This window comes from Protomyctophum bolini, assembly GCF_963924005.1.
Source record: "Protomyctophum bolini genome assembly, chromosome: 14".
NCBI classification, from domain to species: Eukaryota; Metazoa; Chordata; class Actinopteri; order Myctophiformes; family Myctophidae; genus Protomyctophum; species Protomyctophum bolini.
In genome coordinates, this window is record NC_137875.1 from 18782737 (window position 1) to 18796441 (window position 13705).

Genomic DNA, 13705 nt, shown 5'->3' on the forward strand with positions numbered 1-13705 from the left:
AATCATGCAATGTTCGTGCAAGATTCATGCACGTGTCTTTCAGTCAGACCCGGCAGTCTGACTGATAGAATGACGGACAGAGGTTTCCTTAACAATATCTTATAAATAGGATAAAATACTGTGTAGGTACTTGAAGGGCAAGCATGAGCTCAGTTATATACAGAACCATATTCATCGTATTTTAGTACGAAATGAAATGAATCTACACACAAAGAGAAGATATGTACCTTGGCAGTTAGTAAAAAAGCAATTACAAGGCTATGTAACAAGACAGAACCTCCAGTTTGTGAGCAGTGGCTGAGCAACGTGGAGGAGATATTTGTAGTGGAGAAACTAACTCATACCTTGAGATTACAAGAGGATCTATTGATCGAGAAATGGGAGAAATGGACTGAATATAGAACCCAACAGGACTACGCTGATGATAATGATGATGGACATTCATGAATGGACTGGACTATGTTGCTTGATATTGTTATATATGCACGGGTGCACACAAGCGGTGCGCCAGTGCACATGCGTCGTCAAACAGTTTGGTGTGCGGTAGATCAAAGGCATGGAGGCGCATTTGCGCACCCAACAGCTGAGAGACAGGGATTTAGAGAATGCTGACAGGCACTCAAATGAGATGTTAATGTCCTGTAAGTAGACTTAAACCTAAATAACTGACTAACTGTGTGATAATCTACCAAAAAAAAAAGAAGAATGAGATGAATCTAATAATCTAATAATGTGTAGAAAATGTCTACACAGGGGCACAGTGGCACAGTTGGTAGTGCTGTCGCCTCACAGCTAGAAGGTCCTGGGTTCGATTCCCGCTCGGGACGCTGTGGGTGCTGGCGGCGTGTTTCCTCCTCCGCGTCATCAGTGCCCATACCCGAAGGCGGGGTTTGGCGAAAGGGCCTTTCTGTATGGAGTTTTCATGTTCTCCCCGTGTCCCCTAGGGTAGATACCCTCACAAAAAACATGCAGTAATCCTGGTCACTAAACTGCCTCCCCCTGGCCAGCCGGGGCGCCTGATGGTTGGGGAAAGGAACTGGTTGGAATAACGTGTTCCTTCCATGCGCTACGTCCAACCAGGGAAACTCCCCCCTGTCAGGTGTAAAGGAGCAACTTGGACACTCAGGCATGAAGGAAGCATGAGTTCAAGTCCGTTGCTCTCCCCTTGTCTCCCATATATGGGGACTAGGTTGGTGGAGGGTGTGTAGAGCCCAGGATCACATTAGATGATTGACACAGGGGGGAAAAATGGGTTACAAAATCGTGGGATAAAAAATATATATAAAAAAAAAATGTCTACACATTTATAAGACTAAAAATCCCTGTTTTTTCTGCAACATTGTGTTACCTTCTGGTTGAGAGGGGAGATGGGCTCAATGGAAGAGTCCAGCGGATAGATGTGTACTCTTTGTTCCGTGTAGGAGTGGAAGTTCAACAGGGCAGCCACCAGGTCTTGTACCAGGCCTAATGCTTGACCCGCCACGTCCCGAGCCTTCAGCTGAATCCAAAAGGAAACAGAAACTTCTCATTAAAACTAGACTAACACTAAAACATTCCAGGTGACTAAAATGTCACAAAAACTAAATGAAAACTATTCAAGGGACTGACTAAAACTAAAATCTAAATTTGCTCTCAAAATGAACACTGAATACTTTCATCATGTAACCTCACTCACCTGATGTCTTCGGTTGTGTGGTGGAACATTTAGGCTGTTGTAAACACTCAACTCTGGAGAACGCAAGAGGAAAGACAGACCCCAGTTAGACTTGAGCAGATAACTGAGCTAAACCTTACTATGACAGCGTTAAACCTTGCTATACGACTAAAAAGAACGAAGGTTTTTGCCATTTATTTTGGCCCTCTATGCAAAATGACTATATGACATTACTATATGTATATACGATAGTATCATAACAGTTTTCTGAAAAACCTATGTTTCTATGTTAGTGGTGCTCAACCTTTTTCATATCAAGAACCCCACAGAAGCAAATATTTTAGTTAAAAATGTTCGCTCTGAAATACATATTCTATGATTTGTGCCACATTTTAACGATTTTTCAAAAATAGCAGACCTACAAGCTCGTAGCGCGCCACTCAGTCGCGCGCTACGAGCTTGTAGATCTGCTATTTTTTCAATAGCTAAATTATAACATGTTTGAAACACCAAAAATGGGTTAACCCATTTAGTCCTCAAGACCCGAGGCCGATTCTAAAAGCGCCTTCTAAAGCCTGACCAAAGTTTTCTGAAAAACGTTATTGTTGCTATACTGTATAGAGCGCAGCAGTCCCGCCCCCTTTCAGAAAAGCGAGTGGCCCAGGAAATGAAACCCCAATCCATTTTTCCATCGGCACTTCGAATATAATTTATTTAAAGACGGTTACGCCGCGGACAAAGCCAATTCGGATCATGACAAATCATGACAATGAACACAATGTTTTGGGACGATCAAATCATTAGAAAGAAGAAAATAAAGGCAGGAGACAACACCATTTGTTTTGTTTTTCGTCTTATAAATTATTTGATCGTCCCAAAACATTGTGTTCATTGTCATGATTTGTCATGATCCGAATTGGCTTTGTCCGCGGTGTAACCGTCTTTAAATAAATTATAGTCGAAGTGCCGATGGAAAAATGCATTGGAGTTTCATTTCCTGGGCCACTCGCTTTTCTGAAAGGGGGCGGGACTGCTGCGCTCTATAGAGTGTCACAATCACGCCCCCTTTCAGAATGACGAAGGCACCAGGAAATAATTCCCCATTCATTTTTCCCATAGGCGAAAGAATGGACAAAGCCAACAGCCGAGTTGACAAATAATTAGAAAGAAGAACAAAAGGGCAGGGTTTTCTTCTTTCCAATTATTTGTTCCGCCTAAAAATAATGTGTTTATTGTCACGGTTTGTCAACTCGGCTGTTGGCTTTGTCCGACTCCGAGGCTTAAATGTCTTTAAATAAATACTTTTTGAAACGCCTATGGGAATGGTTGGTGCCTTGCATGCTATCGGTGTATGAATGTGTGTGTGAATGGCTGAATGTAATGTGATGTACAATCTCTGTAAAGCGCCTTGGATAAAGGCGCTATATAAATGCACCATTTACCATACACACACACACAGGCCTAAACAGCTGCGCCTAAGGACCGAGCAGTCTAGAAAGAAGTATCTGTATCGGTCCTCCACCCGTATTATATTTAGGCGCAAATGATATCATCAATTACAGTACATGAAGTCATCAATATGTCAGCGATTCACAGGGAAGCCACACTGTTATTAGATCCCGTCTGGTTTTATAATATTCGTTAGCGAGATTTGAAAATGACTCAAAGAAGAACGGAACAGCTCTGAGAATCCAAAATTTGAGTTTACTATTGTGTCTGAAATGGATCCAAACACTCACTGGTGTCGTTGAAGGGCACTTTCTCCTGGATGACACTGCTGCTCTGTATCAGCTGTCTGTTGAGCTCCGACTGGCACTTCTTCAGTTGCTGCTGACTGCAGGGAACAACCAAGCGCATAAAGTCCAATCCTTACTGTTCATTTGCAACTCTGACGAGTGTACGGACGCCGGACGGAACCAAATGCAGTTAGTTATGAATGGAGTTATGAATGGATACATTAACAATATTTTATTGTGCATGGTGGTAGTAGACGCAGTAGAGAAGGGTGAAGTAAGGGCCAATAACCACACATCAATAGACATTACTGCCAACAGCCGCACATCTCCAAACCACATCATTATCACAGTTTATTACATTTCACCTCATTTCATTGTCAGCCCGCAATGACACTGAAGGAATATGATGAAACTCAAACAGGGGAGTAGGGAGGAAGCCGTTTAGAGTAGTTATTGAACAATTAGGTCCTTGTGGTTAGACTGATTTACTATTGTTGATTTGATATATTATCAGCACATTGGAGCTTATTATAAAGAATAAAAAATACTTTTTTCATGCACTAATTATTTTATCCTGCACCTTGTCACAAATACACGCATAACCTCAACTTTCTCTGTGGGGTCAATATGACCTGTATATTATTGATGAGATACACTAGTTCAGCTAGATAGTTCACACATAGTTCTACAGTTTAGATACTGTAGAGTGTAGAGATGGTTTAGACAATGTAAACCTTCTAAAAGTTAGATGGTTTTGCTTTGTTTTCAATCAAATTGGGATACCACTAGAATCCTGCATAAATGGCTCACGGTAACAATATAGCATGTGTGGATGGACTCAATTATTTTTCAACCACCAGAGCGAGAAAATGGAGGAAGCACTCACCACTCTTCTGTTCGCATTCTGCACTCTTTAGATTCCCTCTCCAGAGTCTGGGTTTTCACCTTCGAGAGGACACAACATACACACACAGTCACACACTACGGAGTATGAATAATACTCAACGTATACTTAGTTGCGTGACGGTGTTGCATGCTGAAAACAGCCAATCTACAAGCTCACAACGCATCGCCATGCGACAGATTGTAAGCTTGTGGATCAGCTATTTCGGCATTGCGATGCATTGTTAGCTTGTAGATCGGCTATTTTCAAATGGCCCGAAAGGTATAATATAGGGCAGAAGTGGTTAATAATTATCAAAATCTACAAAGTAACTAGCAACTAAAGTTTTCAAATAAATGTAGTGGAGTAAAAGTACAATATTTGCCTCTGAGGATGTAGTGTGGAGTAGTCCAGTACTTAAGTAAATGTGCTTAGTTACTTTCCACCACTGCGGACCTCACCTCTAGGCGGGCCTTATCGCCCTGCACCCTCTCAATGGTTTCCATGTACTTGGCCGTGAGTCCGTCCACCACGGCCTGGTGCTGCTCAGAGTCTCTCTCCACCTGCTCTAGGCGAGTCTTCAGCTCCGTCTCCTGCCTCCTGTGCTGCTCACCAGCCTCGTAGAACTGGACCGGTACACATGCCAGGAAGGGTACATGCATAAGTTCCGACATACTAACAGTACAAAACCCTATCCCTAACCGCATCTAATAAAAAAAATATATAAAAAAAAAACGCATGTCGGAGCAACGCATGGCAGCAACGGGTTAATTGCGCATGTTTGACTATTGGTGTGTAGGATAAGCGTGTACTGTGCACCCCGCCAGGAAACACATTAATGCAAACACACTCACACATTTACTGCAAATCATAGAATGTGCATTCAATGTATCACGATATATATACGATATCTCTGAATATGGTAAAATTATACGACATTTATTACGGTACAACATTTATCACCATATCGCCCACCCCTATGTATGTGAACGTGGATTAAAGCAGAAAGCAGAAAGCAGAAATCACACAACTGAAAAAATGTTGCTAGTAGGCCAAGTCGGAAGTCCTAATATGTAATTTGTAGAAACAGCACGAAATATGTAAAATTATGTTTTTTGGCCATACAGCTAAACAGTTGACGAAATGGCAGATTGAGGCGTTAACGATTGCGGTTATGAAATATCTGAGATTTTCCGGAAGAATTAAATAACTAATAAACCAAAAATAATTTGGCTATTTTTGGTGCAGGACACACTTCTATAGAAGTCATGCTGACATGCTGACAAATGATTGAAATCAGTCGTGGCGACTGAGAACTTTAATCTATGAGCGAAAGCTCCAGAAAGTAGTAAGTCAGCTACACCGTGGCAGAGCCGCCGTTGATGTGCTGCTCAACACGCTTGTCGAGTGTGCGTCTGTGTAGCGTTACGAGTGAGAACATTGTTATTATTATGAAGGAAAATATAAGGCTTTGGTTCAAAAGAATAGATTTGACAAAAGGAACTGTGTAGAGAAGGACAGTGGTAATGGTGAAACAAAACTGTGATTGACGTTTCATTGCGTCACTGGAGCACTGAAAAATGTTTAAGCCACCTCAACTATGTTGTAGCTTTTGTAGCTCACCACACAGTGACAACAAAGTGTTGGACATCAGTTTTTATCTTCATGTCGCCGTCTCTCATTTAAAGATGGCTAGCAGCCTGTCGCTTTGTCGCTGCTAGTGTGATCGCTGTATGGCCAAGCCAGGCAAGCTGCACTAGACTTCTTGCAGTAGACCCTATATTGCCAGTGGTTACCTTGTCTCACATGGCCACACTGTTGCCTCTCGCAATTTTCAAATGCTTGGAGCTCGGATCATGAGTAAGAGGTAAAGCGGAAGTGGAGACCCCTCCCCACTTCCAATTCGTCTTTACAGTCGCGGAAATGTATCCTAGTATAAATAGAAATCATCTAAGAATATATAGCCTGATGCTTAGCAGAAATGGAAATACAAATAATTAATGTAAATATACATGAGACTAGTGGTTACCGGTGTAAATGTCTCTACAATGTCCATACAGTACCATCATATTTTCTTTTAATGAACTTAACAATATGGCTCTGTGCGTTTTAAAACAGAGTTACAAGGTGCTTCACACAGCATCAAAGATAAAAAACAAAGCAAACAGAGAAAAAGAGAACAGATTTACATGCACATACCACTATTCTCTGTAAAGACACCTGGGATTCGACCATCAAACCTCTATTGCTAGGCCAAGAGGGAATCCCCCTTGACCAGGCGTGTGATCAATACACAGCGTTACCCCTAACCGAAAATTGCCTGTGAAAAATGTGAGCCGGTCGCGGAAAATAATTGATTTGAGATAGATAACACAGTGTCAGCTTCGCCAGTCTGCATCCAGTGTGCAGAGATACACTCTGTGTGTGTGTGTGTGTGTGTGTGTGTGTGTGTGTGTGTGTGTGTGTGTGTGTGTGTGTGTGTGTTGAAAGCAGATACACTCCTCCTCCATTAGCTCTGCATGCAGTGAGCTAATGGCCATAATGGCATAATTGGTATTACGGGAAGAATTTGCACTGGAAACTCGGCATTCCTATTCCTATGTCATAGGAAAAGATTGGTTCAACAAAAACTAATACTACTATTTTTGGTTAACGGATAGCTGCTGCTAACCTGGATGTGCAGCCTCTCATTCTCCTGGATCTTTTTCTGCAGGTCTTCATCGAATACATTTTGGGTGTGCAGGCCTTGCTGTGACGGGGACTCTCCTTTATTCTGGAGGCGAGACAGAAAACATGGTGCATACTATTACTGCAGAGTAATGAGAAGATCTCTTGGGATTAATTTGTGCCAAACTGTGTGAACCACAGGTAGCCAAACCAGACAGAGTGCACCCAATGTTATCTAACTTTGCACAAGGAATATAATATTGTACAAATATCAAAATGTATCATTCAAACTCTCCTTTCCTGAGATATGACTGATTATGACCCTTTGATCTTCATGTCTTTGCAAACAAACAGAATGGGGCAAAAATATAACCTTCTCGTAACTCCGTCAGAGGTGGTAATAACAAAGACAGCTCGCAAGTCTCATCTGATGCTACAACAACAGTGACTAGCAGGTATCAACCCCAAATGGTATCTTCGTCAAGTTATACCTGACACTCACATTACGATACCACTGTCTTAATAAATGTTTTAGCGTGAGACAAGAGGTTCAAGCTGTCTTTCCACTGGTGTAGCCGTTCCTTGAGCCTACCTTGCCCTTTTTACCCTTGGCTTCACTCACAGCGAGCTCCTCCTGCAGGAGCTCCACTCTCTTGGCTAGCTGCTGGTTCCTGAAGCTCAGGCTGTCCATCTCTTGCTCCACCTTCCTTAGGCTCTGATCCCTCTGTTTCAGCTGGTCCTGAGGTGAACAGCATGCAACAACACACATTATCAGGGCTAATGTACTGTACCCGTCTAAGCCAACTCAAATCTATGTTTTTATCTTTTTATTGTATGTATGCATGTATGTATTTTTATTCATTCATGAAAGCTCAGGTCTTAATGGGTTAAAACCCATTAAGACCTGAGACCAGATTCTACAAATGTCATAGAAACCTTATGTTTCTACTGTATGTCAATGCTTCTCAAACTATTTAATGTCAACGACCCGCAAATATATCTGTATTCGGCCACCGAGCCCCATCTGGCGACCCCCATAGCCACGCTATGAGCTTGCCTATATCTAAATACCGGAGCATTTAATAAAATGATTGAAAGAAAAAACTAGTGTATTGTTTGTTTGCTAGCATGCTGCTTGCTTATTTTATGCATATACAGTACATACTGTTGACTTTTACAACGTTTTCATGAGTAATTCAACAAAAGATACTTATAACACGCACAAATACATTTGATTAAACAGTGCTGCCGGTCTTAATAATAGGTTAAGGTTAAAGCACAGCTGTATTGTAAACCCACGGTGAGGCCTTTTGGAGGACCATTCAGTAGGAGGGGCCCGGACAGGAGTCAACCCACAGAGCCTAGTCCTTCCACGCACCAGATGGATGCGATCCCCCCGCATACAGTACCTTCCAGTCCCGGCAGAGTAGTTCCGGAGCTACGGATTGCGTGGCCCTGGTCTTTCCCTAATAGGACTGATCGATGTAGCTACTGGGACGTAAGCCGGGACTTGATCACCCCGTCTGGGTCACCTGAGTGAGGGGTATGATGTTGCGAGACCCGAAACCCTGATGACCTTAGGACACATCACTGAGGATACGTCCCAGGTGCATCCATGCGATGTTTGTTATATTATATATTGTTGAAAAAGTGGTTCATAAAGATGTACCTTGAGTGAGGCGGAGTTGGCCTGTTCATCCACCACTCCCTTCTTCAGGACCTGATTCTGGGCACGAAGCTGTGCAGAACGACAGACAGAACATGTAGAGAGACATACTGTATACAACAGCCAATAGCTTTGGAGCACACCGCCAACATGTCTATTAACTGGCTTATGGCCAGCCTAATTAATTAATAACAATAATGAGCTTTATGTAAAGCCCATAAAGCTCCTGTTTGAAATAGCAATAGAAAGGAAAGGCTTTCTTGAACAACCTACCAACTTAACCAATTCACTGTAGACCTGAGGACCACTTTACAAATGCCTTCTAAATCCTGACAGTTTTCTAAAAAACCTATGTTTCTATGTCAGTGGTACTCAACCTGTTTCATGTCAAGGACCCCCAAAAATATATGTAATTGGCCGCCGATATGTTGTTCCAGGGACACCCCCCCCCCCCCCGAAGCAAAGATTTGAGTTCAAAACATTCCCTCTGAAAGAATATAAATGCAAAGATTTTGTACCACATTTCTACGATTTTTCATTTGCTAAAGTATAACATAATGCTTAAAACACCAAAAGGGGTGCCCGTCCTGAATGGTTCAAGTGAAGAAAATCAAGTAAAATGTCATCTCTATTCATTCCGGGAAGGGTTTTTTCATGGCTTTCACAAGTCATCTCCTCCTGTACAACTACATGTTTAGTAGGCGTTACACTGAATTGTTGCAGAATCATGAGTAAAAAGAATACAGAGTCAGCACTTCTTGAGGCAGGATATGGACTAGTGCACAGCTAACAGGAGGGAGATTTATTATAGCCCTAGATGGACAGGAAACAGCAGCACACGTGTTGTCAGCTGACCGTGACAAAGGGTACAGGAACCATGTGTAGTAGTACTAGTAGTACACTCAAAATGACACCGCTGTACAACGTTTTCCCCACATGCCAGAAGCAAAATAAGAGAATATATCGGTAATAATATAATAATAGCGATGATCTTTTTATCTGGTGATGAACTAAATACATAGGACCGCAATGGAAACAAGTTCCCAGTTTGTGTGATCGTTTTAACATTAATTGATTGATTGATTGATTGATTGATAGATAGATAACACATAAGTGCAGTTCCATACAAAAGGATGCAAAAAGGATGAAACCCAAGAAAGCTCCATGGCTTGTTTCCATTGGGGTCCTGATTAATGTCTTACTGTACCACCTGCTGTTTACATTTTTTTACAGTAACACAATAAAGTATTCAATCAATCAAAATGCAGTACTTAGTTTAGACAGTTTTTGGTTTAGACTAGTCATTGGTTATTAGACCAGTCATTAGTCCATCCTACAACTACAACCTATCTCAAACCCTCATCCTAAAACTAACCTCCCACGGGGCAGCACACCTAAACCTAACCTTAACCCATGTCTAACCAATGACTAGTCTAAACTAAGTATGCACGCCATCAAAATCTCGCACAAAAATGATTGTGCACAATTTCGACTGTGTGCCCAGCCCAGTACAGTAACAACGTGAGAGTGACACTACACCTTTTTCCTGTTCTGAATCTGCAACCACTAACGAGGTTACAGGTGTTTCACTAGGTTGACATTCAATGCTGATTCAGCAGGGACATGCAGTGGGACTTTTGATCTCAAACACTATAAAGTCAGGTCATGTGTTAATGATTAATGAAATATTTATTTTGCACCTAATTTCCATTTATCCACTAAGAGTATTGCAGCACAAATCAAATTACAACAATCAACAATGACAGCTTGTCTATATCTGACAGATCATGCCAATGCCACCATTAAGCCACATTTTGGGGAGGAAAAATGTTGGGTTATGTTATGGGCCTGGCATGTCAAAAATGGGGACAAAATCAAATGGATGTCCCCAAATTAGAAGATTTTACCCAAGTTATATATACAAGGCTGGTGTCAGGGGATATGGAATTAATCTAAGTCAATGCAATGCCCACAAAACTTTGCGATACGAGCGCGCGCGTGTGCGATTTTAGCCAATCGATATTGAACGTAGCGTGGTGTGGCGGTCATTTACCTTGGAATACTCCTGTGCCAACTTGGTGTATTTTGCTTGCAGGTCTGCAGCCATCGTGGAACCGTGGCTACTGGACACAGATACTGGCTAATTGGGCTACCGTACAACCAACGGCTCTCACCAGCAGCCAGTTGCTCCTCGCCGCCTTCTGACAGCTGCTTTACACACAGCCTCTACCTGTCCGTCCTGGACTGGACCCCGGCCGGTGGTGATGGCTGCTTGGATGAGGCTATATAGTCGTCAACTTGCTATGAATTCCCCTGCATTAGGTTAGATTAACAACTAGAGTCTGTCCCCAGACGGGGTGACTGACGCCGGATGCATTGTTGTTTGTGACACAGCAGCAGGGACGGAGGAGGAACGATTGGCTCTGGGCTGCTGCTGCTGCTGGGGATCATCTGATTTCATCTGGAGGAAAAGAAGTCGGATATGCTAGCAAGCTAGCTGGCTGGCTAACCTGCTGACTGACTGACTACTAGCTTAATAAGATCCACAACAACAACAACAAAATGCGAACAGTGTTGTCACCGGAAAACTCGTTCAATTTCAGCGACCTGACGTTGCCAGCACGTCCTGGGAGATGCAATGATGACTATAGTGATGTGTCAATACAGTTGAGAATCAGTAATAGCAGTTGACAGCTCTGCTCTCGTTCAACTCGACACTCATTACTTTCATTTTTCTGTCATGATCGGACGGACCAGCGAGAACAGTTCAAAGGTCCATGAATGAAACCGTTAACAAACCACCGCTGCCCTCTAGCGTTTGGATGTCTAGCAAGACATAAAGTCTATTTTTGGGCAGTTTATTTCAGTTGTTCCCAAACTTTTTCGTGTAAGGTAAAGGACCACCAAATTGACACTAAATTAGCCCGCGGACCCCCATTTGAGATATGCCAGGGACCCCCATAAGAGAAGATTTTTACGGCTGATTCTCAACCCGTTTAATTTCAAGGACCCACATGAATTAATAGGCTACAGACCCCCATTTAATGGCATTTCTATGTCTGAGACCCCAATTTATATTGTAAAATCAATGTTAATTTAACTCTGAGAGCGTACACTCAGAGTTACAGACCCATAACGGTCCATTTGGTTGCAAACTATCATTTATGTGGGGAAGAACTCCCTCAAGGACCCCTTATTATATCTTTCTTACGGACACCCATGTGAAAATAGTTTGGAAGCCCCATACAAGATTTGTGGTGTTTTCAAACAATTTCAAGAAAATAGCAGATGGTAATATGGATCAGATTTTCACCCCGGACCCCCTGGAACGGCCCTCAACGACCCCATTTTGAGAACCACTGCTGGTTTCGGTTTACACATTACTCTGTGAAAAATTCAGAATACATACTGCTTTACAGCCCAAAGTGTAAAACTTTTTTTTAATGAATAATACAATGTAATCAGATGTCCAAGTATGGACAGTATGTTAAATAAAATGTAACTTAAATACAATTGGGGTGGTTATATGTTGTCTCCCTGCTCTTCTATTGAGACTAGATTTTGTCAAAGGTCATGTCTCAGACTCACCTAGACACAGGATCTGACACGAATTTTGACCTGATGGTCAAGATTCAATTTACACATTTGGTAAAAATGTCAGCACTTGCGTAGGAAACCAGGTTCAAATCCAAGGAAGAAATATACAGAGACTCTGTATATTTCTACCTTGGATTTGTGATAAAGTGCAGCTTTAATGACAGTAGTAAATAATACAATAAATAATAATAATAATAATAATAATACAAGTGGAGGAGAAAACATGAGACTATGAGTGTAACATGCATGATGTGCTGCTTCAAACTGGTAAATAAATAATCCTACCATTGTGAGGTCAGCTGCATGTTAATTCACAGCTGAATGTTTTGATTCCAGGATAATCCCATGTAGTCCCAGTTTTATCTGTGATAATAGAAACCTTTTGCATCTTTCCATTGTTGACCTGTTTACTTTCCTTGTCTTGCTGCTTGTGTGCTGTTGTTTGATTTGATCATGTTCTATTCAAAGCACTTTGTAACCTTGTTTTGGAAAGTGCTAGATAAAGTTCATTATTATTATTATTATTGTGGTAATGGATATGCCCATAAGGTGTGTGAGATCTAAACCAGAAGTGGGTCAGTGTACCCTGTTGTAGGATAGAATTGGTGTTTTCCAACAAGATAATTATCATATCAGTGGTCTTGTTTCACAGTTCAATGAAATGTTACTCATGACATCCACTAGCCCTTGTGGGGTTCAGGGACCCCCTAGTGATCCTTTGGGGGATCCCCCCAAAAAACCAAATCCTGTTTGGGAACTAGAGCAGTTTGTGAACCGCTGCACTATAGCCTATAACCAAATACATACATGACTCATTACACTTCATTCATAATAATTATTTGCAGCCTTCCCAACAACAACAGTCGTCATGTCTCACAATTGGGATAGGTTAAATATAGGGCTATTCTACCAGCAGTCAATTGTCAATACGTTCCCAGTGGACAAGGCTTGTTGACTTCTCTTTTGACAATGAATAAAAACCCTTTGCTCTGTTGTTGATATGTTATTCTTGATCTTGAAAAGGGATACGGGCAAAACATAAACTCTCACTCACATTCACTCAGACTGAAAGCCCGCAGCAGTGGCTCCGGTATTGTCTGGTTGCCTGGCAACTGTCGGCGTGGCGTGGTTGCTAGGGCCATGTGGGAAGAGGGGGGGAGGTATAGTGCTGCTCTGATTTCCAGCAGCTCCCTGGTCCTCAACGTCAGGGCCGGGGGCCCGTGAGGGTCCATTTGGTTCCATTTGTGCACACTCAGAGTTAATCAACACTGAGCACTTTATTTTATTGGCGTTCACAGATGTGGAGAAAAAAATATATCCATTTGTACACTCTTGAATTGCAGATCTGAGGGTCCATATTATGGACCCCTTGTGGACCCCGGGTCAGACATTGAGAAACAGTGTTCTAGCTGAATTGAGGCAGTCGGTAGGGAGAAGCCCCCCGTCCAACACACACACACATACACACTGAACAATAGAAGCCGTGCCAATGAGCCTGGGGC

General features: G+C 42.2%; 1 protein-coding gene across 2 annotated transcripts in view; it reads right to left on the reverse strand.

Moving 5' to 3' along the window:
- ppp1r21 (protein phosphatase 1, regulatory subunit 21) overlaps positions 1-11344 on the reverse strand; it is a 29973-nt gene extending 18629 nt beyond the window's left edge. The window contains exons 1-9 of one of the 2 annotated variants that reach the window (XM_080782752.1): positions 10660-11344; positions 8610-8678; positions 7563-7679; positions 6945-7046; positions 4735-4899; positions 4277-4335; positions 3394-3488; positions 1676-1728; positions 1349-1498 (exon numbers count right to left, since the gene is read on the reverse strand). In XM_080782752.1, the coding sequence (XP_080638878.1) occupies positions 1349-1498; positions 1676-1728; positions 3394-3488; positions 4277-4335; positions 4735-4899; positions 6945-7046; positions 7563-7679; positions 8610-8678; positions 10660-10713 (864 nt within the window). In that variant the 5' untranslated portion in view covers positions 10714-11344. Of the gene's footprint in view, positions 1-1348; positions 1499-1675; positions 1729-3393; positions 3489-4276; positions 4336-4734; positions 4900-6944; positions 7047-7532; positions 7680-8609; positions 8679-10659 lie in introns of both variants that reach the window. The other variant, XM_080782751.1, reaches the window with a different exon arrangement.
- Between the last annotated feature and the right edge of the window lie 2361 nt (positions 11345-13705).